Source organism: Pseudomassariella vexata (genome assembly GCF_002105095.1).
Source record: "Pseudomassariella vexata strain CBS 129021 chromosome Unknown BCR38scaffold_1, whole genome shotgun sequence".
Lineage (NCBI taxonomy): Eukaryota > Fungi > Ascomycota > Sordariomycetes > Amphisphaeriales > Pseudomassariaceae > Pseudomassariella > Pseudomassariella vexata.
Window position 1 is genome coordinate 1778207 of NW_024467956.1, and position 23019 is coordinate 1801225.

Consider the following 23019-nt stretch of genomic DNA (forward strand, 5'->3'; position numbering starts at 1 on the left):
TGCATTCACTGCCTAACATTCCCACATAGAACTGTGCAAAGCTCCATGTTGGCCATATCGATTATTCTACAAGATCCGGAGTCCATGATCAGCAGTGATCAATACGGCGAATCGAACAGTAGATCTACTCTCTTAGCAAGGGGTTCAACTGATCACGCACTATGCCCACTCATCTAGCTGCCCAGACTGGGATATAGGTCATGTGCCCCAGGTTCTTTAATCCAGACCCTGCGCATCCTTTTTCTCCTTAGCTCTACCATTTTGTTGTTTTAGCTTGCCAGCTTCAACAGGAAGCCTTTCTATTGGTTATTATTGTTTTGGCCGGCCTCCCGCGTAATATCCTCCCCCCTGAATTCTTCGTACAGCGATCAATCCCACAATTCTACTCCAACAACGAGTTCCGAATCAACAATCCGCTGCAAGGACTACAATGAATACAGGCATTGCACCCCGACAACATTTCTTCAGTGAAGAAAATGTCGTTCTTCACTGACGGCTGCTACGAAGACGCCCCTTCGAGCCACGCAAGAAACTGAACGAGGTACGAAAGTCAAAGCCGCCATCTTGGTGCTCCATTATCTAAATTCTCGCGGCCAAAGCGAAGAATCTGAAGATGCTCGAAGTATTCTGGGACGGGGAAGTTGGCTATAATCTCGGTGGTGGCGTCAACGTGGGCCTAGTGCGAGCGTTGGGGACGCTGCTGGGGTTGGAAGTCCTGGATCTTGGGGGTTCGAATGCTAAGGAGTGGCCAGCCTATCTGCAGTCGCGCATGGGACCTGGTATAGTGATCACGAACAAACCTTGGGCGGACGAGGCGTATCACAAAAGTTTGGTTTACTTCCAGCGTCATGTTGGGACTAAAAGCCCATGAGGACATTGGGAAGGCAGTTTTTTTCAGCAGTGATATGTGGCCTATAGGCTTGGGCTTATAGCCGAACAGTCCATAAATACCGACATCATGAAGTACTGGAAGAAGGATAGGATCAATAAACTAATATCTACAGACAGAAAATGAATGTATCACTGTTGCCTTGCGGTGACGGGCCCCATCAAGCCTCGGGCCTCTTGACAGTTAAGATGTACAGGACGAACAGTATGATTGGCCTGGCGACCTCTTGAGAGTACGTGGTTGCCCGAATGGTACAATTTCAATCGGGCGTGAATACGAAAGTGAACTTAGCAAGGCAAGCAGACGTATTCCGGTCTGTTTTTTTGGAATTTAATTTATCAACAACCAGAAGTACAATCCAAGTCACTTAGCATAGTACTTTAGTCTTTCAAATCAATAAGTTGTGGAAAAAATTGGTTGCTCATAGGTCGGCTCTCTATTTACTCCCTCTACTCTGTTTCTTGTTTTCTTTGCATCTCGTCGACAACTGCAGCAAACATCTCGTCCATCTCCTTCCTAACAACCTCTTCGTTGATTCCCAGCACCTTCCGATCCCTGACCACAATTCTTCCATCCACAATGACCGTATCAACACCAGTGCCATTACACCCAAACACAAGGTGGCTGTCCAACTGCTTCCTCCTACCCTCAAGTGGGCCCTTAAGCAAAGGCGTGAACATCATATCCTTCCTCAGATCGATTAAAATAATATCCGCCTTCTTTCCCACTTCGATGGTTCCAGCATCAAGCCCCAGTGCCTTCGCTCCGTTTAATGTCGCCATACGCAGGATCGGTCCCGGCTGCCCTAAGACAGGATCCTCGTGCAGAGCCCTCTGCATATAGCTCGTTATCTTCATCTCCTCGAACATATCCACGCTGTTGTGGCACTCGCACGCGTCAACCCCTATTCCCACATTCACCCCTGCCTTCACCAAATCCTGCACCCTTGCGATCCCGTTGCCTAGCTTCGCGTTGCTGCCGCTGTTGATGGAGACGCTAGTCCCCGTCTTTGCAAGAAGTTCGACTTCGGTTTCCGAAAGATGGACGCAGTGGGCTGCCACAGTCCGAGGACCCAGCAGGCCGGCTTCGTGGGCTACTTCCACAGGTCGCTTCCCTCCAAATCTGTCTAGCGAATTCTTGACCTCGGTTCGTGACTCGCAGAGGTGGATGTGCAACCCGGTATTCAAATCCTTCATGGCGTTTTCCACGTCTCTGAGTAGCGACTCGTCTGCAAGCGGCAACCACTCAAGGCCCATCCAGACCTTGACTCTCCCGTCTGCGGCTCCATCATTGGCCTTGAAAGCCGCAACATTATCTTCTGCAGAGTCGAGCTTGTGCTCTGCAAGTGCGACATCGTTAGACAGCACGGCGCGGATACCGACCTGTTCTGCGGCCGAAGCCAGCGAGTTCAGTTGCCGGTACATGTCGTTGACCGTAGTGGTGCCGGACTTCAGGGCCGTTGCGTAGGAGTACAGCGCAGCCACGCGGGCCCGCTGGGGAGTGAGAGCACGGATTGCTGGGTACCAGACTTCGTCTAGGTATTCCCACAACGGCGCGTCGTCTCCATAGCCCTACTATGACGTAAGTCGATGACAAGTCTCATATTCCTACGCCAATGCTCCATGGCATGTGCCGAATATATTGGTATGTGGATTCTCCATTTTCACCACTGGTCCGTCTATATTCTCTTTCACTTATACTAACTTGCATACCTCACTCGTGGCAGTGTTGAAGAGGAGAATACAAACCTTAGCTATGCTCGTATGGAAATGCAAATCCACTAATCCGGGCATGACAAGCTTGTCCGTGCCATCAATCACCTCCGTGCTCCTGCATAACCATCCGTACCCAAGTCACTGTCCTCAGCGCTGCTGCGAATGCTGTGGATCTTATCATCCCTTATCTCGAGTGTGCCCGGGAACAACAAGGAATCCTTATCATCCAGTGTAAGAATCGTGGCGTTGGTGACCACGATGCGGCGTGGCATCTTGATAAGTATGTGCTGTTTTCGTGGAGCAAGTCGAAGTGAAGTGGTATTCGGCACAGCTGACAAGAAGATGGGTACGGCCTTGACCCCTTCTGAAACGAATTCCTCTGGGATTAGGCGCTACAGTTATGTCCTAGGCCGAAAGCGGTACAATTCCTAGTTTGGATAGCGGGTCGGACTCTTCCTTCCTCTCTTAGAGAGCAGGACCACCTTACAGGGCCTCTCAACCCCAACCTAAGTAGCACAACGCGTAGAGCATGCATAGCGATCAATACCCTATCCAGGTTCAGTAACAGCGGGCCGAGTCCCTCGATCCCCACCAAATAGGGTAACTTCGAACCTTGATTAAACAATAGAAGCTAGGGAAGGGAAGTACGGACAGGGGTTAAAGCCGCAAAAGGGCCCTACAGTACCTTGAGTATATTTTACGTTAACCCTGGTCTGCTGATTCCACACATATACAAACGAAATATACTAGCTCTATCATCATATTTAATACACTATGAACCAAGTTTAACCTCAATTTTAGCTTTCTAATAATCTCATATTGTAGAGTATTGTATTTTTAACCTTACTAATAAGTCTTCTCTCCAAGGTATTTTGTAGTTATCTTCTAATTTTAGCAGTATAACCTACATCATAATAGCTACCCAACAGGTATAATATAGTACTAGTTTTAATGTATAATTGTAGGAAGCTATAGCTTAGGTATAGAGGGGTACGAGGTAAGTAGGCACGGATTATAGTATTTAAGAACCCCTCAGGGCTAGCTTAGGATTAATTATGTCACGACCTGGGTTGCATCGCATTGGTATAGACCTCGATTAGGTGCTATCGACCAAGATTCTACTCTAAGGAGCGAAGGAAAGAAGATGACAACTTAGGTTTGAGGGGGCGCGACTAAGTCGTCCACGCTTGGCGGGGCTCCTGCAGGGGTTATGATTGGCTTCCCACCTGGCACTGCCATGGCAGGTGTTCCAGCTGTACGTCACTTGGTTGTAGTGAGTCTGCGAGGGTTGACCTTCACAAATTCCCTGTGCAACTTCGTAGCACTAATATAGCCCCCGGTGATCAGAATCCCATGTAACAAACCATATAAGGCTATTTTCTGTATTTAAAGCGTTATATTGTAACTGGATAAGGCCGGACATCAGGGAAATAGGTTACGGGGCTAGGAGAAAGTTTATTTTCTCTTCTTTAAGAGGCACAGAGGCAGAGTAGGACACGAGTCCTCCATCTTCACGCATCATCATCCTCATCTTCATATCATCATCTCCTTCTTATCTATATCTTCACCTTCGCTTTTCAGTCAGTTATTTAGTTATTTTAGTTATTTTAGTTATTCAGCTTATCTTTACGTTCGAGATCCTACTATTACGATACGAGTATCAGAAGCATATCCGACTAACTCACGCACCAGACGTGTAAGAGCTTCGCTCTTGCAACCAGTACCACGATCTTCGTCTGATCAGACCAATAGATGCGATCTGTTGGTACTGGAGCCGTCTGTTCAGTGTGTTAGGTGGTAGGTATATCCTACTGACCGCCTGTGTCAGAGAACAGAATGCCATAGGCACCAGTGGGTGTCAGGACACTGAACGCAGGACACCGGCGGGCCGCCGGAGGGGTGTTTCGGACAAAAGACTCCCGAATCATGATTACAATCTATGTGAAGCTTTGGGATGACGAGAGTCAAGATCCTTGGCATCGCCGACCCTGCTGTTATGCCGGGTCCAAGCGGCGGCCTAGCTATCTATATAAGGACCATCTCGAAGTAGGATAGGGAAGGAGTTGTCAGAGCCACAAGTGTCATCCGAGGCGGGCCGGCTTCCACCAGGTAGGAAGCCGTTTGTGGCGGCTAGAGAGCCGCTTGTGGCGAATGAGAGCCGTTGAAGCCGTTTGCAGCGGATAGGGAATCGCTTGGTTGCAGATAAGGAGCCGCTGTCCAAGATATTGGCCGAAGTCGGAGGAACACAGACATACGGAAGCAAACATCCAGAATCCAAGAGAGAACCTCGGCTGGCTATAAGTAAGGAGTCGAGACGGAGGAAGATAGAGAGGGCAGAGATCAATGCATCACCGTGGGCACCCCTACCTGAGACCGCCAGTGACCACCCGGTGCTACGTAGGAGGGACGCCCGTTACTCCCCATCACTCTGTACTATTGCCTTCGGCCTAGCCGTACCCTGACAGCCTGACCCCGTTTCAATATAAACATCAAAGTAAATGATAATTCCCATACCTTTATATAGCCTTTTATACCTATTAATGTAAAACGTATAATTGTTAGCTTTATCGTTCGGAGAGCAATTATTGTATTAACGTTCGAAGTAACCCTATTTCGACAGGAACCCGTTGTAAATGGGGGTGCGTTGCAAAATGGGAACTTAAGACGTATCTGGCAGCGGGGAACCCACTCCGCTTGCATACTTATATATGCAACGGCCCCTGCAATGGGACATTACAAGGATTATATGTGTGTGATACTGGTTTAGGTTGATTGAACGACCTGTGCGAGCGGATATCAAGTATCGGTAGAACAAGCCGAATGGTGTATATACGATATCACTACGTATCTTATATTTTCTTATGTAGTCTCGCATGTAGACGCATATATTCCCTTCTCCAGTAATCCCTGTTTCACACCCAAAAAGGATAGTAAAGGATAACGCTCTTGGTAATTCGGGTCGACCCGTTTAGTAGGATTCACTCGTTCATTGGCAACAGGAGGCGCCCTTTGTTTATGTTTCCTAATTATGATATAGCAGATTGCTAATCTACCTATTTAAATAGGGAATACTAACAAAGATATGCACTACGTAGGAAAAGGGAAGGGTGGAGGGAGAGTTGTGTTGCGAATCTTACGATTCTAACCAACGCAACAGGCCCGATGGCAGGCCCAGTGGATACAGGACAAAGAAGGAGGGGAAAGTCACAGGAGTGGCTAGCTGCAGGACGACCAGCTAGTGCAAAGATCACAAGTCACGTGACTTACAAGGGTGAATCATTTGGATATGAAATGATCCAACATATCCAGTTAGGACCAATAGTATCCATGAAGGATCTAATGGCCCCAGTTATCAGTGAAGGAGGGAATGGATATATAAGGGACAGGACTCCCAGGCATTTCATAGATAGATAGTCTCTACTTCAGTCATCAATCTAAGCATCAATCTAAGCATCAATCTAACCCATTGGTGAGGCAAACTGCCTTGACGACTCTATTCCCGACTACCCTACTTGAATACTTCAGTTACCCAAAGCACTATACTCCATACGTCAGACCCCGATATTATTGCTTGAGGACTCCGCAGCAGGACTTACTTACTAGCACAAACCCTTACAGACTCTTTAGTGGTTTACGCAGCTAGACTATTAGAGGTTTCGTTACAAGTTGCTCTCCTTCGTTACGTACTCTACATTAGTTTGAAGTTTCGCGTTAAATTATTATACTGGTCCATTAATACGATCGTGTCTAAGATTATGTAATGTAATGGTATACGGCGCTGAGACATAATCTCTGGAACGGCCTAATGCTTCTCAGAAGCGACGAAGTCGGCAGGGGTCGGCTTCGTTTGAAAATTCCGAACGTTATCAAGCGGTCGACTTCAATCAAGGCTATGCTCAAAGTAATGAATTCGCAAGACTCTCTTTCAGTGCTTGCGGCCATTCTTACTTTTATTTAGCTTGAGCTGCTGATAAAACTACTATTTCATAGCCTCGTGGAAGAGTGGGATTATATTGTTATGATGAGTATTAAAAGACATACAGAGTAGGGACATCCAACACAGCCCACGCCGTTTATAACCGACCATTGATGCATCCTTCCCAAGCCTTGAAACCGAGCTACACGGCGCAGAAACGCCAACCATATGTATGTTGCCTCCTGGTATCATCCATAACCGCGACCCTGCCCATACCTATTTACCTGCTAAGTTCCGCAGGGCTCTGAGAATGGACCCAAAGATCAAAACAAACGACCCAAGCATGATGAAGATCTTGAGAAACTCCCACCAATACTGTGTCCGGACTTCGGTCTCGATATGCCCCTCGATGCCGGCTCCATTGGCAGGAAAGCGACCAGTGGAGACATATTGTTCCATAAGGGCGTCTTTCTCATACCAACGATCACGCAACCACTTGTCGAACTCCTCCTGGTCGTGGAGTGGCATGTCGGCCAACGCAAAGCGCCGCCAATAGAAGTTGACAGATTTCGGGGGTCGGCCGTGGAAGTACGTGCTGGAAAGAGTAAAGTACTCTTCGCCATATCCACCACGACTGTGGCTTGTTAGTTAAAGCCACCTAGTTTCAGCGTGGGGAAATAGATAGACCTACGGTACTCCCTCGTATGCTACTGTGCAGTCGTACACGTAGTCCACTGTACCCTTTAGCTCGTTGAGACAGAAAAATGTTCCAGTGCTGCGGGGCAGCATCATGTGTTGCATATCCTTCAAACCCATTTTCTCGGCCCATTTCCCCGACTTAACCCTGCCGTTGTCCGACAGGTTGGTGCCCTCCGGAAAGAGTAGCAGCCACATTGGGTCGTAATATTGTTTGCTTTGCTCGTCATCGTCATTGTCATCATCAGGAACCCCATGTTTCTTCTTGAGTTTCCCGAGTCGATACGACAGCCGTGGGCGATCGGTGGCCATTTTACGCGACAGAAAGATAAACCCGAAGAACATACAGCCTGGTCCGATGATGGGGATGTACTTCAGCGACTCCTTTAGGATAATGTAGAGATGTCCATGCATCGCAGGGACATTCGTATAGCCCACCCACCACAAGTATAACCAATCAGTGTAGATCTGTGCAACCAGGCGTATAAGTTTCCAAGACAGGGCACAGAAACTAGTAGCGGCCGGAAACAGCACGTACCTGATGATTCGCAATCATGACCAGGCGCTCTGGGAATTTGGCTTCGATTCTCCCATCAGGTGTCAGGCTGAGCTGGCCGGCTACGGACGCATCACCGCTGACTCTGATCACCGTCGGTGCCCACCAGTGTGTCATTGCCGTAACGAGGAGTCCGAACGACTGCTTAGTCAGAGCTATGTAGGCGTAGTAGAACTCCCTGTTGATCCAGTATAATGGCGCGCCGAGAAATTGGGTGATGTGAATACTGCAAACCAAATCTTATTAGTCTTTGTCTCCAGCCGCTGCAGCGACGTGTCATACACTACAAGTCCAGTCGCAAAATATGCCACAAACGACAACAGCCGTAGCAATGCTACGAGTTGGCTGTGCTTCGCTTTCCCCGACGGGTGTTCGATGTTAAGCCTTTCGGACTTGGAGGCATTGGCACTTAAGTTCGGGGTCGGAGCGGGCGCGGGCGCGGCGTTGGCGACCGGCCGTTGACGAAGCTCGCTCGTCATGGTGGTCAGGTGCGACAACTGCTTCTAGTTTGTGGAGTTGATGATCCGGCAAAGATTGAGTGCAAAGAGTATAGTCGCCAGTGCTGTTGGTTGGATGGCAGATGGTAGGTAGGCCGGGCAAATTTGCAAGTATGGGACGATAGTAGGTATACTGCGACGTGATGGCTGGCCCTGGTCAGTTCAGACGAAGAAATGGTCGCATGCCTCAAGGACACGTAAGGTCGTGGCCGAGAGAACGCAAAGCTCACATGGGCAATATCCAATGAAACCTCGCCAGCTGCGTCTTGCCAGTTGCAACCCTGATAAGACCTGCCAGCTCCTTTAGCATTAGGTGGCTTTAGACGAGGCGGCTGATGGTCGATGATGATTATTCGAGGACCTGGAGAGGATTAAAGATTCATCTTGACCCTGGTCGTAGAGCTGGATGGGCGGCGACCGGGAACCTGGGCATGGGCGGGAGGGGGGAGGAAGCATGTAAATATCTGTTGGAAGTCATCTAGACATAACAAACAGGTTGGTAACTGGAGGTTGGTCAAACGTGGTGCGAAGTCTTGACGTTGGCGGCATGCAAGCTGGGGTCACCAGGCACCACTTTCCCAGACGTCGACGAGTCGGGGCGCGGGGTACATTGTATGTTACAGGCATCCGCTTTGAATTGCTTAGCTTGGAGATCGGCAGCTTCGGAAGTAGTGGAGATAAGCTTTTCCGGCATTTAAGTAACGTATACTTTGTAGCCCGTGGATAGACATACCCTGGAAGACAAGGACAAACTGAGACAATAATAGAAAAAGTGCTATCTTCCAGGCTCATCTATAATGAGCTTGCAGAGTTGCCTTTAGGGATCCATACAGCATGTAGACGCAGCGGGCAAGCAACAAACTTTGATTTCGTTTGTAGGTTTGACATCTTGAAACTATCTTCACCCTTGTTGGCGCCACATGGTGGCTGTGTCAAACAGTTGATGTCGATAGTGGCTTCCTCAGATTGAACATGGTCCCGGACCCGAGGTTCCCAATGTTCATGTGGTAGTGGGAAATCAGGACACTGTCACGAGGTTGGCATCCGATACGTCCAATAGCGTGTACTCTTTTCTGACTTATGTAAGGATACCTCATGAGTATGGCCACACATTCGCTTTCGTACTTTGTGAAGCCACCCAGTGGTAACGTCCCCACCCGAACGGCCCTCATCTTCCTCATACCCGGTAACCCAGGCCTCATCGATTACTATGAGCCTTTCCTGTCCAGTCTCGCACTGCTTCTCGAGTCGTCTGATGCGTCAAAGTCGACCCAATTCCAGGTCTATGGCCAGGACCTGGCGGGATTCAACGATCTTGACCATAAGCCTTTCAGTTCCAGCCGGCCACCTCGTGATGTCGAGTATCAGATCAAGCACCTGCTCGGAGTCCTGTCCAGCGTTCGAGTCCAAGAGGGCATTAACAAGGGAGAACCCTACGACGATGTTATACTCATGGGACACTCGGTAGGCTCGTACATGGCCGTGGAGCTGTTTCACAGACTGCTCAGAGCCCCTGAGTCTGCACCGCATCTACACCTCAAGACCGGATTCATGCTGTTTCCCACCATAGAGCACATAGCTCACTCGCCGAGCGGCACCAGACTGAACTTACTTAAGCGCACGCCTATCGTTGGCCGCAATGCCCATCTCATCGCCAAGGGCTTCCTCTTCTTGTGGCCTTACGTGGCTCTTCATTGGTTTGTCAGCACGATACTGGGCTTTCCTCAGCATGCTGCAACGGTGACCACCAACTTCCTGAAGAGTAGAGACGGTGTGTGGCAAGCACTGTACATGGGGATGGACGAGATGGAAGTCATTGGCGAGGATACGTGGGATGAGGAGCTCTGGGAAATTGCTGATGAGGCTCACGCTCATCACAAGTCGCCGCCCAAGTTTTATTTCTTCTTTGGAAACAACGATCATTGGGTTGCGAGCCATCTTCGGGATGCGTTCATTGTGAAGAGGGATAAGCAGGTGGATCGCACCAAGGTGATGGTTGATGAGGGTGATCTCCCTCATGCTTTCTGCATCAGTGAGTACCTTCCCCAATCAAGAAAACGTCGCCGTCCTTTCCAAGTGGCTAATGCGATTCAGAACACAGCAAAATTGTTGCTGAGAAGGTGAGAGGCTGGATCAACGAAACATATGCATAGCATGCTGTGCATGGTGGGCTTGGTATCGCATAATTAGGGGTATTGCCATATATCACACCAGCAGCATGGCAGAATGATGAAGGCACCGCATGCCACCATTCGAACCAAGCTCCTTAGTGTTCAGTGTGGCTCTCAGACTTGCTTGTTTCATTATTTTTCGTGCTAGGAGAATGCCTGCTCCATCTTATACGTGATTGCTCGCACCGTCTGCTATCTGGAGCTGACCACAGCCCGTTCCAAGATTGCGTCAAAACTAAAAAACCTGTATTGCACCTTCGATCGATTGTAACAAGCCAAAGGACACGGTTCAAAGCAAGACCGTAAGACCAACCCAGAACGCGTACCACTGAACCCCACTGCTTCTGTCATTCCAACCCTAAGAGTGTTTGGACAAGCTTCATCGAACTCGTGCTTCAATACCACGAGCCGATCATGCCAATATCTCGCTTTTTGATTTGCCACGTGTCTGCGTCCAGATAACCAACTTTGATGATGTAAGAGTCCAGTCTGCGGACTGATGGTTCGTATCGATGACGCTTGCGAGCCAAGTGAACTGTCACAAGCATAGTATTTCATTGTCAATACCGTTAGTAAGAGTATCTGCTTGAGTCGAGTGTATGTTCGAGATTGAATTATATGTGGTAATGGAGCTGATACATTTGGCGCCGCTTCAAGAAGGCCGCATTGATAGAGGATGGCCACGGCTGTATCTCTCTTGTTGTCGACATACATGATGGCCACTATACATCTCTGTTTACTACCAGGGAGTTGAGTTTACAGGTAATATTTCATGTGATCCTTAATACTTCCATGGGTTATGAGGATACCAGGTGCAGAGACTAGCGATTGAACAAAACTTATAATGGCTGGAGAGTAAAGATTACCAACGCCCTGATGTCTAAATGTGCAAATGCTTTCAAACTTGCAGCCCGTTGAAAGTCCAAGTTATTTGTCGTATGCTGGACAACTGCTTTGGTACCTCCTTAACTCCTTGTGGAGTCTCCCGCTAGAAGCAGGATCGAGGATAAGGTACACCACTTCGGGTTGGCTGGATGGTCTCTGAGCTGCCCTGAGCAGAATTGAAGAGAGGGAGACAGGAAGCAAACCATGCAAATTGTATGCAAGCCTCGAAAATCGACAATCAGATCTTCTGCTTCAGGAAAAATTGCGAGATCGGAGAGCTGGCTGGCCCCCAAAGCTTCCGAAGGCCCCCTGTTGCGTGGTAGGATGCCTATCCGTGATGCGAGCCGACCAAGATTCACTTTCAGATTTGTGGCCTGGATGCTAAGCGATTTTCCGGTGCGCAAAAGTCCGAAAATTGCGTGGGATTATCACCGCAATATCTTACTGGCATTGATTAGTGTTTCACAGAATAAATTGTGAAGTACACTTGGCTCCAGCGCCAGTATCGCCTCCTGAAACGAGTCAACATCCTAACTTTACAGTTTGCTTCACAAGCTCTGCACTGCCGGTTCCATGGCCCTTTCTTCCAGTCTGTTTGTCACGTTGACAGTATAACTCTTATTATGAAGCTGTTCTGCCCCAAACTCCATCTGAATGCAATTGCTTTCGACCGTCTCATATCTTGACTCCTGACTGCCACCACACCCTTCGTCCCCACATTTCTGCTGCGTGCCATTGACCCTGCTCGCCGGTTCCCAGATCCATATCATACTACTATGATTCACCAGCGGCCTCCATATGAAGGCGAATGGTGCTAGTCTTGCGTCGTCTGTCTGCTGCTGGACAGAGAATCGTATTGAACGCATTGCTGACTATTATGTCCCCCGCGACGCAACAAGTGCCAGTGTCGGCCTTCATCCCGGCTATGCTCCCACTGGAGTGAGGCAATGAAGCCGTGCAGCCTATGTATACCACGGGGTACACAAGGAACGCTGGTTGGTATCCCGAGATTTGGGGGGCAGCACCGTCCTCGATATTTCGTGCACGCCGGTTCGGCATGTGACAAGAGGATCTTTTATTGCTCCAGAGGGCAGTAAGTACAAGACAAGGGTTAACAGAATCACGGTCAAGCCGATGGAGCACATGATCCAGAAGTAATACGTCCACAGACGACACGCATTGCACTTTGAGTTGATCTAGCATTGGAATCTTGTGTCAGCTAAAGAATTTGAAATCGGCACCGTTAGACTGTATTTTACTTTACATACCCAAATATTGGTCCTCACGGACCCTCCTTCCGTGGATCTGCCGTTCGCGACTATGATGCCAGTTGAGCTGATGGCTTATACAAAGGGCCAAATCCCAGCTTTCCATATATACACGATGCGTTGTGGTGTTGGCAACCAGACTGCGCGTAGAGTTGAGTCAGCATAAAGCCCAGCAGCTGCGATGATGGGCCCTTGGCATCCTTGGCGACCACCCAAGCCATGTTGAGAACGTACCCGAGGGCCTCGTTCATGTTAGCCAGGAGTAAGTTGTAAACGAGAATGGGATAAAGATTACACGTTGCTGGCCGTTTTTCCAAGGAAGCCGTCATGCTGGTTTACACTATGTACATCGCTAACCTGGTTCTTTTCCCCAGTGGAATCAAGTAGACTGGAGCACAGTCGACATGCCGAGCGATGCATTATTTTCATTCCTAAGAAAGCCCTGATTCGAAGTCGCCCGTGGGAAACTGTTCCTCGCAGTATCAAAATCCATTTGGGGCCACCTCTACTTATCCCTTGCGAGGCCTGCCTAGGATATTGATGAACAAACCTTTTCAAAGGATTCCGGCTATACCCCTGATTGCATAAAAACGCCATTGGTCATTTCAAACTACTTTGCAGTTACAGTCGCTGAACGGAATAGAACACACTATCCAATATTTACTTGGTTGGATTTCCACCAGACACGTCAAATACGATTTGGATTTGTACACCTGGAACAACCACGTATACATGAAACGTCTTAATAGCTTCCACCAGGAACACAACACTCAGGCTAATGCCGGGCATCCGACTTGCTCGGCCGCGGAAGATGGGACCACTCTTGAGCCACCCCGCTGTCTCGGACGTCCAACCTGATCAGAGTCTCGATAGTAAACAGAGGTTAGGACAAGGGGACTCCTCTACTAAGGCCCGCTCGAGTTCAAGGGGTATCTCAGGAGCAGGTCTTAACATGCTCTATCGATATATCTGATCATACAGATAGACCACTGCATGGCTGCCGCCTCCTTTGCCCACATTTGCACCTTCGTACTAGACACAGTCGGGTCCTCTATAAATTTGACTAATTAGTTCAGCAGTCGGCCTACATTACCCGCGTATCCCCAGCGCTAAACGAGTCAATTGGCATCTGGCATTCCGGCTTGTAGTATTTATAAACCTATTTATCTGTATATTCTATCGTCGTTTCTAGAGCACATGAATCTATTGAAACTCGCCTTTGATTGAGTCAAAATCTACTTACCACCTGAGAAAGACACAACAGCCCACTTCCCACTCCAAGCCCACTCTCTCTTCCCACTAGCACCGCCCCCACCTTCCATCGCGCGGAGCTTTTCGTCTATACCTGAGTCCAGCCCGACAACGACATCCGCCTTGCATGTGCGGAGTGCAAGGATGTTGACACCGGAACCGGGCCCAAGAGGTCCAATGGCTTCCGTGAAGGGTGTTGCTGGATCCCAAGCAACCTGAAATATACTGTGTCAGTCTTCCAATGCTGACTTACGACTGACGGTTCATAGAAATGGAGGGGTGGATGATATGGGATGGGCAGTTGACACTTACATCACCAGTCAACTTGCGATAATTAAGATCACCCTTGAAAATGACCAATTCGCTCGATTTCAGATCCTCAAGCAGTTCCTTCTCTTCAGCTGGCAACCTCCAGAAGCTCCCTCCGTGCGTCCAGAATCGGTTCGGGCGCATGATGAGTTGCCCCTCTGCATGGAATCGTGCCCACTCCTGGAACAAGAAGCTCAGTTGCTCTGCCTCCTTGTCTGATAGCGGCGCAGGCGTCTTGTTCTGCCGTTCCTCGTCTTCCGAAGGCGTCTCGTAGAAGGATTTCGGGCTCGCAAGTGCCGAGAGCAGGGCTGCGAAATCGGCTGGCAGTACATCGGAAACAAACCACGGCATTGACTTGGGATGCAGGACGACGGTCGTTGCCAGGCCGGCCGAGAGCAGGTACCCCGCAAGGATAAGGTCCACGTACAGTTCAAAACCGGCATTGTCGAGCACAATGTCGACTCGACGCTCCTTCTTACCCTCGTCACGGGCCTTTTTGAGTACGTCATATGCAGCTCCTAGGTCGTTCACCAATATGTTCTTCTCGCTATTCTTGCGCGCCTCGGAGCCCTGCAGCTTCTGTATATCTTCGTATGTCAAGCTGGTCAGCAATGACAGGTCGGTGGCATTGCCCCATAAGCAGATTTCGCACATCTCGTAGAATAGAATTTTTTGCGCCTCCTCTGCTTCTGGGCCTGTCTTGCTTTTATCTGTTGCCATCTGTGTAACGAGGTCTTGATATCGCGAGGCGAGTTCGATGACAGCGGGTCGTGACGATCGGAAAGTATTGATCTTTTGCCGCGCGAAAACATCGTAGTTCTTCCAGCAAGTCGAAAGACTGAAGGATGTCTGCATGCGTCTATATCGGATCAGTCAGACGTACTGGCGTCTATTTGGCTCAAGCAATGCGTACCTATAGAGGTAGCACTCGCTGAAGAGCCATGGAAGGTTGAACCATGTCGGCGTTCCCAGCTTCTCAAGCTCCTGGTTGTACAGCGTTATGTCGGGCTGTCCATCATCTCGAAGGGGAGTGAGCTGTCGGTCGTGTTGCAACTCGTACTTCAGCCGCGCCAGTTCCTCGACAATCTTCTTGCCCTCTTCTTCCTTGGCGGTGTCATTACTGGACATGACGGAGCGGTACGTGTCGTCGATTGCACCTGTCTGGGTGCTCAGCGGTCAGAATTGGAATCAAAAGACCAAGATCAAGGTGTAAGAGCTCACGATGATAACTGGCCACCGATCTCGGGCAGATATGTAGGCGAATGATGTCTTGTCGCTCGTCACGTACGATGCTGCCGGGACTCAGTATAAGCTGCGAGACAAGGATTGAGCATTTCGTTTACTTACGGGTTTTCGGATCGAGCGCCATCATTGCAATTGGGACTGAGAATGGGAGGGGGGGAATCAATAGATGGCCTCTAAAGCTCTTGAGAAACTGCGGCTTTTAGATCTCGAAGTCAAGCTCGTTGCACTTTTCAGTCAAGCTTCCTACCCGAAGTTCCATGTTGGCGGGGTGGAGGGGCAACTTTGCTATCGGGGTTCTGGGGTATAGAGCAATAACCTCGACATCATCATATACCTTCACTTGGTACTGCTTGACGCCTTGCATTACTGGGAAATCGACCGAACATACATCGCGGCAACCGACCAAGTGATGGCGGATCTTGTCCAAGCGGCAAAGTGAGATATTCGCTGGTCTCACGCCTTTCCAGAAAGCTGCGCGGATTAGGCGTTACTCCCTCGATATGTCAATTGTCTCGAAGTAGACGGCGAAAGCTAGGAGACATGAGACGCTTCCCAAACCTGCGCATTACGCGTTGCGACAACGCTTCACCATAGGAAGCCAACCCTCACGACGTCGCCGTCGAGAAGAGGGATCTCATCATGCTGGAAACAGCCTTGATGTTGCTAAGTGCGATCTCGTCATCAACCAACCCGTACCACTGACTTGCCATGGTTCAGTTGCGGGACAGGACGTTACTCGCCTACGGTCTAGTACTTCCACAGGCCCTGCGTGTTCCCGCTGCAACATCAGAGAAACTTCTCCTTGACAACTCGGATGATCTTGGAATACTTATCCCTATTTCTCTTTCACGCGCGCCGCCCACAATCTAGGGCTGTGTCCCGCAACGAGCTGGGACTGTTCGACCGGTCCACAAGTCGCGGATCGGCTTCTGCGCCTCATGAAAGCCAACAAGAAGCTGCCGTGCCGGACGGAGATTGAGAGCAATGCGGCTACAAGTGTGGCATACTGTCCGCCTTGCCCAGTGGCAGCTAGTCCATGGCCCGCGGATTGAAGCTCGATCGTAACGAGGATATTCTCATGCCTAAGAAACGGCTTGGCTTCGACCGTTGGGTGCGTCTCGATATGTAGGAAGGCTCAGTCGGGACACGCTGCCCCTGCTGGCTTGCGTATTATTGAAGGGTATCTCAGGGTTGTTTTGCAACCATGACAGTGCCTCTGATGAATTGAGGCAAGGTGGTTGATCAAGAGCAAAGGATCGAAGCTCCAAGCGGAATTCTGATGGGAATTCGTCCGGGTCGATGACCATCTTATGTACAACCACCTGCATCTTAGCAAAGAGCGGTTTCATTGGGATATGAACAAGACCACCGCGCGTCAAACTGATGATGGTCATCATCATGCACAATGAACTTCAATGCAATGTTGTATCATATAGAGGATAGACTGGGAAAAATTGGCCGAACGCATCAACTCAGAAATCGAATGCAGACACAAGCAACTCAAGAACCCTAGTCAGGCATGGTAGAAGCCTGCCTACGAATACAGGAATGACCGCGAGTGACACCAACGACTGCCGGCCGGCTTTAAATTTGACAACCCTGCCTCGTACGACCTAGGCGACGACAGCTATCATGGTGGGCCGGAGCACAGGCATTCAGGTTAGGCTCCTGTATTCTTCAGCCAAGCAACCAAATCTTGATGTTTTATTGTCCACACTGCGAGACTTCAGGTTACTTTGGCGCCTGGAATGAGTTGCGCACCATTGTCCGAAGTGTATGCCATCCCCTGAGCAACCATTGTCGGGTGTGTATCTTGGCTATCGGAAGTGGGGTTGAGGCTGCGCCGAGCGTTCCGGTATCTCGGAAGCTGACGGAGCTATCGGGTTCAGAGGGCTGGTGAAGCGGAGACAGCTATAGTAGGACAAGAAGAATTGCGTTGCTCTCGCTAATAAGGTTTCTCAGCGCACGGAGCTGTTTGCAATCCTTCAAACTCAATCGATCAAACTCCAAGAGAAATCCTTGACCCACCGCCACTGTGGCTGTGTACACGACTAACTAAATCTAGGCAGCTGCTTTTGCTGGTTTGCTTTGCTAGAATAATAGGTAAACAGGAGTCTTGCTACTGGGGTTGAAGTATGTAAAAGTATTGGCACGGATAGGATGGAATGATTGGCATCGTCTTCAATAGGGACTGCATCACACGCCGTTCGTTATGTTCAAGTCAATGGTGATATGAGCGTAGTATCATCTTCAGCGTCTCAACTGCCCGTACTGAGACTACCCATGCTTGAGTACCTCTGAAGCTGGGCGTTATTTAGACCGGCTCTCGCTACGTACCCGACAAGATACATATATGATCAGTCTTCGTCGAGTATGCCAATTTCACCACCCCTAGCTCTTGTTGGAGCAATACAGACGTAATAGGACTGATGCAAATGAATATATCGTCACATGCTATTTGTAACGAATGAAGCAGGGCATCATAGTCGCTTCTGCAAAAGCATGAGCATTGGATAAAGCGCGTCACGGCGCCACACAGGAGATGTGCATAGCTGAGATCGGAGGTTGGGACGTTTCTAGATGCATTATTGGTCCATGTCAAGTTGCTGTTTGTGTGTGTGTGTGTTGCGATGAGCTGCAGGTACGCGGTTACATTTTCCAGCAGAGTTGCTGGTCGGTACCAGGAGATAAAAGCCCTCAGTGCCATTCAAATTGCGGCACAGGTTTGTGATGTAAGCAGCCTCTGCCATCATAGGCACGAGTCACAGCCCGTGAGGCAACTTGGAACTTATCGGCTAACATGACTTCGGCGTCAGGTGGTAGGTACATCGAAGATCGGCGCCGAGATGCAGGTCCAGTTGTTCGGGGCTCGCGATTGTGGAGCGAGCTGCATCATGAAAGGTATGAAGACAATGTGCCTCCATAGAGCATTGGCATACGACAAATGGGGCTGCGGCAACACCGACTTCCAAATCGAGATTGGTGAGCGATTTCCGACTGTGTAGGCTTGGGAACCGGGATGCTGTTGATTGATTGATTAATTGATTGACGGTCATAAGTTTCCCTGAAGTCTTGGACAGCGTCACATCAACTAGTGAAACTCGTCCAAGACTCCAGGCAAACTTGACCGTGGCCAGCAACTCGAAGCGGCACAGCATCCATTTCCTTGGTTCCCATTACGGCATTGTATTCTCAATTCGACGTCGAGAGACGGGATGCTCCTTGTCGGATCTACTACGCAGTGGGCACGCAAACAAGATAACAAGCCAATTATCATCGCAAATTCAAGGTCATCCATCCCCTCCCCCGCTTCGAACAAGTGGGCCTCGAGGTCGAAGTTGTCGACTATGGCTTACACAACCCAGTGCTACGTACTCGCCGGGCTGGTCAAGTATGGCTTGCCCGCTCCTGTGTGCTCACAACTGGACAATACTCTTTGTTCTGCTTGTCTTTGCGTGCCTATATGCTCTCCGTCTGCTGCCCAGGATGAGGCCCGCCCAAATGTGCAGATATGGATACTCATTTCCATCCGTGGCAATGACATTAAACTATAAATAAAATAAAAGACGAACGATGTCTTCCGGAAGGGAAGGTCCAATCGGATGACAAGCTATCCCAGCGCTCCCGTTGGATGGCAGAAGCAAAAGTTAAACGGAATCATCTTCCTACCCGAAACACATGATCATCGTAAGCTTCCCAATGGCAGTCGACTCGCACTTTCTACGTCCCATCAGACGCACCACATAAACGGTCATTGACGCAATAATTCAGTCAGCTCCCGCTCGAGTGTTCTTTGACCTTGAACCCACCTCGGCATTGACAGAAGAATTCGGGGAAGTTGGCATTGTTCCCAATCAAATTCCATCATGACCAGCAGCCTCAACCGGTAGAATCCAACCCCAGGGCTGGGCCCAATGCATCTCCAAACTCTTTGGACTACCGCTAAACCATTTGTCGTAGTCAGCTCCGAAGGGGGGGTTGGGGGCGGCAGGGACCCCTGCATGCGCAACCGTCGAGGTTCTAGCGCCAAGGGAAGGAATTGTCGAGCTAGTTCTGGTTCCTAGCTGTTACGTAGCCACTGTTAATTATTAGAGTTCAACCGTTGTAGCGGTAGGTCTAGTCCGCCAGCTTTTGTTCTGTGAGGTTCGATTCGATGGCAGCCCCAGGACGCTATTGAGTTTGAATCGCACGACAAGGCTGGGCAAGTCTCGGCAAGCCTGAATTTACCTCCTCACTGGGTCACCACACCAGCAACAATACGGTATACGAAGGCTGAATCCTGCAACTTTCCCGCCACTCGCACTGCAACCCAACGACACCGTATTTTCGGTCAAGTTTGTGCAACCAGTGTACGTCGCCCCTCACACGCCAGCTACTGCGCCGCCGCGCCAGAACAACCCGATTCGCCCTCGATGAAGATCTCTGACAACAGTCAACACATCGCGGGAACATTAAACATTTGGTCCGGCGCGCGTGCACTCGGTACGGAGTGTCATCTGTCCTGCTATAGTAGCATTTTGAGCGGTGGAGTCTGGTACCCGAGATTGCACCAATCTTCTCTGCGTCAATAAGGTTATCTACCAACTGCAAGCAATATCGAATGATGACCCTCTCAGCAGTCTCAGCAGTCTCAGGAGGACGCTGGGAGGACACTGGGCGCAAGGCTTCCCCAGAATACAGGCACAAATACTTGGCGCCGGACGATTATGTCTAGGATCGCGTCGGCTGTGGAGCCCTATGTGGAATGCCAATACCGATTAATCTTAGCACCTTTCAGGGCAATATCACTGCTGCATCCAGACAGACATGGGCCACGGGGGACTACCCCGGCCATATTGGCAACATGGTGCATCGAGAGGTGTCCAAGGAAGAGCAACGACTAGGCTATGATCCCAATAAGCTTCATGCTGGACCACCCACCCTCCATGGCTCCAATGCAACCCGTTGCTGCCGATTCTTGAAGTTGCTAGCACGAGGAAATACACATATAAGCGTGACTGCTCGCTGACCTAGAACGACTTCCCCTTTCCCCCCCATCCACATACGTCCGCTTGACTCCAACGCCAAATACAACTCTTGTTGTCGTCTGTATATTACGTCTCGTGCGCCCATCATCTATCGACACCAAGTCTCACAAGCCCTTATCGACAAGATGAAGTACTCCTTTGCTGCCGCGGCCCTCGTTGCCGTCGTCTCGGCCCAGTCCCTCTCGGATATCCCGTCATGCGCCCTTCCTTGCATCGACTCTGCCCGCACCAGCGTGACCAGCTGTGCCATCGATGACTACAAGTGCATCTGTGACTCCAAGGATGCCTTGACTGGGGCCGCTACCGGTTGTGTTCTCGAGGCGTGTGGTGCTGAGGTTGCTGCCGGTACGTTTCACACGATGCCCTCTTACCAAAGCTGCAAGTATACTGACTATGTTCCCAGGCCAAGTCCTTCCCGCCGTGGAAGCTTTATGCCAGGCCGCCGAGGCAGCTGGCACCACCACCACCAGCGCCCCCAGCTCTGCCGTATCCACGGCCACCGAGGCCAGCACCACCGTGACCCCAACCTCGGTCGCTAGCACGATATTGACCTCCGTGGTCAGCACATCCAGCGTCCCGTCCGTTGCCCCATCCAGCACCGTTGCCCCATCCAGCACCATTGCGCCAAACGGCACCGTGACGCCGACCTCGACCGGTAACTCCACCAGCGGCACCGGGACAGCAGCCACTACCGTGGCCACTGCTGGTGCTGCCGTTATGGGCTCGATCGGTAGTGCGGCCATGATCGCTCTGGGCGTTCTCGCTGCCTTTTAAACATCCTCTTTATACTTCAGCTTGATGTGGGACACAAGATGATCACTTGGGGAAAGCTCAGCCGTTGGATACGTTTTGGTATGGTAATTAGGGATGTACACTCACGTGGAATGTAATTATGCAAAAAGGCTGGCTGTAATGAGCAGACAAAAGCCGCAGTACATATATGATTTCAATCAACCGTTTTTGGGCTTCAGAGTATGCTGTCCCAGTGACTGGCGCTGTCTCTCGCACTAGGGCTAAAATCATGGTCCAAAGCCTGGCGCACACTCGCCCCACTGCGGAGACCTAACCTTCAGCACCATAGGTGCCAACTCAATTACGCACACCCATTTACTAGCCAAATTCGATCATAAAAAATGCATCCCACTGCGCGACTTCTTCTCTTTGATTTTATGTATAGCAACCAACGTACGCGACGAAGCTCATGCCCGAGTGAGGCACCGAGTTGGTCAGTTCGTCAGTAATGGCCCGTGGGACAGCCCGCCACGCCGCCCGGATGCCGTCTTTCACGGTCGTCTACCTGTCAGCCTCGTTGTCCTGCGGAAGGTATACGTCAGGGTGCTTTCTATAGACACGCTTTCATATAGCGCCGCATATGCTTGATTAACGACTAACGAGGACTAGAGGCGGGCCAGTCGATAGCCCAGATGCCGCAGAGTTCCAGCCACTCTGTAGTGGCATTGGATAAATGAACTCTGGCGCTATCTTGCTGGGGAAACGTGTGCTAGGAGTGTACACTGGTAGCAGGGCTTTCCCTAGAGCCTGCATGTACGCCTTGGACGAAAAGCCGTTGCGCTGAGCTAATCCCGCTCCATAATAACGAGCTCGGATCCCCACCCATTTAAAGATAGTGCCCCCGATTGTAATAGAGATAGCCGCCTTCCCGTGATCTGTACCGTTCGCCATCCACCATACCCAGCCGGCGCTAGAAATGGTAGCGTTTGGCGCCGTACACTCGTTGCTCAATATACTTCGGGAGTATAGGTGCTCGTAGTCTCCAAAATCGCTGTGAGAATCGCGAGACCACGCCCTAGTGTGACTTACACGTACCTGAACTAGCTATGATTCCCCGTCCCTCCGAAAACACTTGGTTCTTTAACCTACGGCTATAGGGGTTAGCTGGATTCGCCGTAGCGACTTCTAGTGCCTAAGATTCTGTACCTTGAAGGCGGCCTTGATAATGTTCGGCATAGCATATGACCGGGCCTGCTCGCGGACCTCTTTGGAGGGCGCCACCATCCAATCCTGGGGATTTTCCTCACCATTCTGGTGATAGGCCGGGCCTGCCGTATGGTCAGGGCTTGGGGGCGACCGCTACGGGTCACGAGGCGAATGATCGAGTGGGTTATACACGCCTGGTATTGCATGTAACCACCAACGGCGGCGAGCACTCGAATCACCTAGCAAACCCCCGCACACTTGAGCCGCCTGCGCGCCAGGCCGCCACCGTGGCACGTTCTGGGGCAGATTACTTCTGGCCTCTCTGATGACCGGTGATGAGAACGCGCAAGAGCTTTTCTGGGAGTATCTACCATGGCTGCTGGTGGTCGATTGACATGTTGGTGAAGGTAGGTGGGAAATTGAGTTGAACGTGAGCGCGTCGCCAATTGCGTCGAGTGTGCGCAAGATATCTTGACCGTAATTTACCATCTTGTGAAGCTGTTCACGGTTTCGTACGAGATTGTACGAAATCAAGTTGAAACGGGGCGGTATGGCAGATGTATCCAGGGCGTTGAACAGGTCTTACATAGCTCTGAAATGATGTGCCCATTCGTCCTTTGATACGCCTGCTCTCATGGCCCATCGGACAGGCGGGC

At 50.3% G+C, this 23019-nt stretch overlaps 6 protein-coding genes across 6 annotated transcripts; 2 read left to right on the top strand and 4 right to left on the bottom strand.

Moving 5' to 3' along the window:
• Positions 1-1338: 1338 nt before the first annotated feature.
• On the bottom strand, positions 1339-2876 carry BCR38DRAFT_453937 (n-ethylammeline chlorohydrolase; the record flags this gene model as incomplete). Its single annotated transcript, XM_040861653.1, has 3 exons — positions 1339-2460; positions 2638-2642; positions 2738-2876. 3 exons carry the CDS (start codon positions 2874-2876, stop codon positions 1339-1341), a joined length of 1266 nt encoding a protein of 421 aa, XP_040720980.1.
• Positions 2877-6560: 3684 nt separating this feature from the next.
• BCR38DRAFT_9291 (acyltransferase-domain-containing protein) lies at positions 6561-8538 on the bottom strand. Its single transcript, XM_040865773.1, has 5 exons — positions 8500-8538; positions 8055-8416; positions 7755-7998; positions 7212-7684; positions 6561-7154 (listed from the first exon to the last, which is right to left on the bottom strand). Exons 2-5 carry the CDS (start codon positions 8249-8251, stop codon positions 6797-6799), a joined length of 1272 nt encoding a protein of 423 aa, XP_040720981.1. The 5' UTR covers positions 8252-8416; positions 8500-8538; the 3' UTR covers positions 6561-6796.
• A 704-nt stretch (positions 8539-9242) lies between these two features.
• On the top strand, positions 9243-10563 carry BCR38DRAFT_416668 (uncharacterized protein). Its single transcript, XM_040859118.1, has 2 exons — positions 9243-10301; positions 10364-10563. The coding sequence occupies exons 1-2, from the start codon at positions 9365-9367 to the stop codon at positions 10420-10422; spliced, it is 996 nt and encodes a 331-aa protein (XP_040720982.1). The 5' UTR covers positions 9243-9364; the 3' UTR covers positions 10423-10563.
• A 3265-nt stretch (positions 10564-13828) lies between these two features.
• On the bottom strand, positions 13829-15522 carry BCR38DRAFT_453940 (uncharacterized protein; the record flags this gene model as incomplete). Its single annotated transcript, XM_040861654.1, has 5 exons — positions 13829-14059; positions 14157-15012; positions 15067-15314; positions 15375-15445; positions 15501-15522. 5 exons carry the CDS (start codon positions 15520-15522, stop codon positions 13829-13831), a joined length of 1428 nt encoding a protein of 475 aa, XP_040720983.1.
• Positions 15523-20550: 5028 nt separating this feature from the next.
• On the top strand, positions 20551-20863 carry BCR38DRAFT_328080 (uncharacterized protein; the record flags this gene model as incomplete). Its single annotated transcript, XM_040854834.1, has 2 exons — positions 20551-20770; positions 20829-20863. Coding segments are annotated over 2 exons (255 nt in total), but the record flags the coding sequence as incomplete, so codon positions are not given.
• A 669-nt stretch (positions 20864-21532) lies between these two features.
• On the bottom strand, positions 21533-22799 carry BCR38DRAFT_9522 (uncharacterized protein). The gene is made up of 3 exons (XM_040865798.1): positions 22364-22799; positions 22253-22302; positions 21533-22197 (listed from the first exon to the last, which is right to left on the bottom strand). Exons 1-3 carry the CDS (start codon positions 22567-22569, stop codon positions 21806-21808), a joined length of 648 nt encoding a protein of 215 aa, XP_040720985.1. The 5' UTR covers positions 22570-22799; the 3' UTR covers positions 21533-21805.
• Between the last annotated feature and the right edge of the window lie 220 nt (positions 22800-23019).

What these genes read in the sequence shown, in the direction of transcription:
- BCR38DRAFT_9291 (XM_040865773.1), bottom strand. Translation starts at nt 8,251, where the DNA reads ATGACGAGCGAGCTTCGTCAACGGCCGGTCGCCAACGCCGCGCCCGCG. An exon ending in TCATGATTGCGAATCATCAG is followed by an intron (nt 7,685 to 7,754) that starts GTACGTGCTGTT and finishes CTGGTTGCACAG; the next exon opens with ATCTACACTGATTGGTTATA. An exon ending in GTAGCATACGAGGGAGTACC is followed by an intron (nt 7,155 to 7,211) that starts GTAGGTCTATCT and finishes AACAAGCCACAG; the next exon opens with TCGTGGTGGATATGGCGAAG.
- BCR38DRAFT_416668 (XM_040859118.1), top strand. Translation starts at nt 9,365, where the DNA reads ATGAGTATGGCCACACATTCGCTTTCGTACTTTGTGAAGCCACCCAGT. An exon ending in CCCTCATGCTTTCTGCATCA is followed by an intron (nt 10,302 to 10,363) that starts GTGAGTACCTTC and finishes AATGCGATTCAG; the next exon opens with AACACAGCAAAATTGTTGCT.
- BCR38DRAFT_9522 (XM_040865798.1), bottom strand. Translation starts at nt 22,569, where the DNA reads ATGCAATACCAGGCGTGTATAACCCACTCGATCATTCGCCTCGTGACC. An exon ending in TTATCAAGGCCGCCTTCAAG is followed by an intron (nt 22,303 to 22,363) that starts GTACAGAATCTT and finishes CTATAGCCGTAG; the next exon opens with GTTAAAGAACCAAGTGTTTT. An exon ending in GGGAATCATAGCTAGTTCAG is followed by an intron (nt 22,198 to 22,252) that starts GTACGTGTAAGT and finishes GCGATTTTGGAG; the next exon opens with ACTACGAGCACCTATACTCC.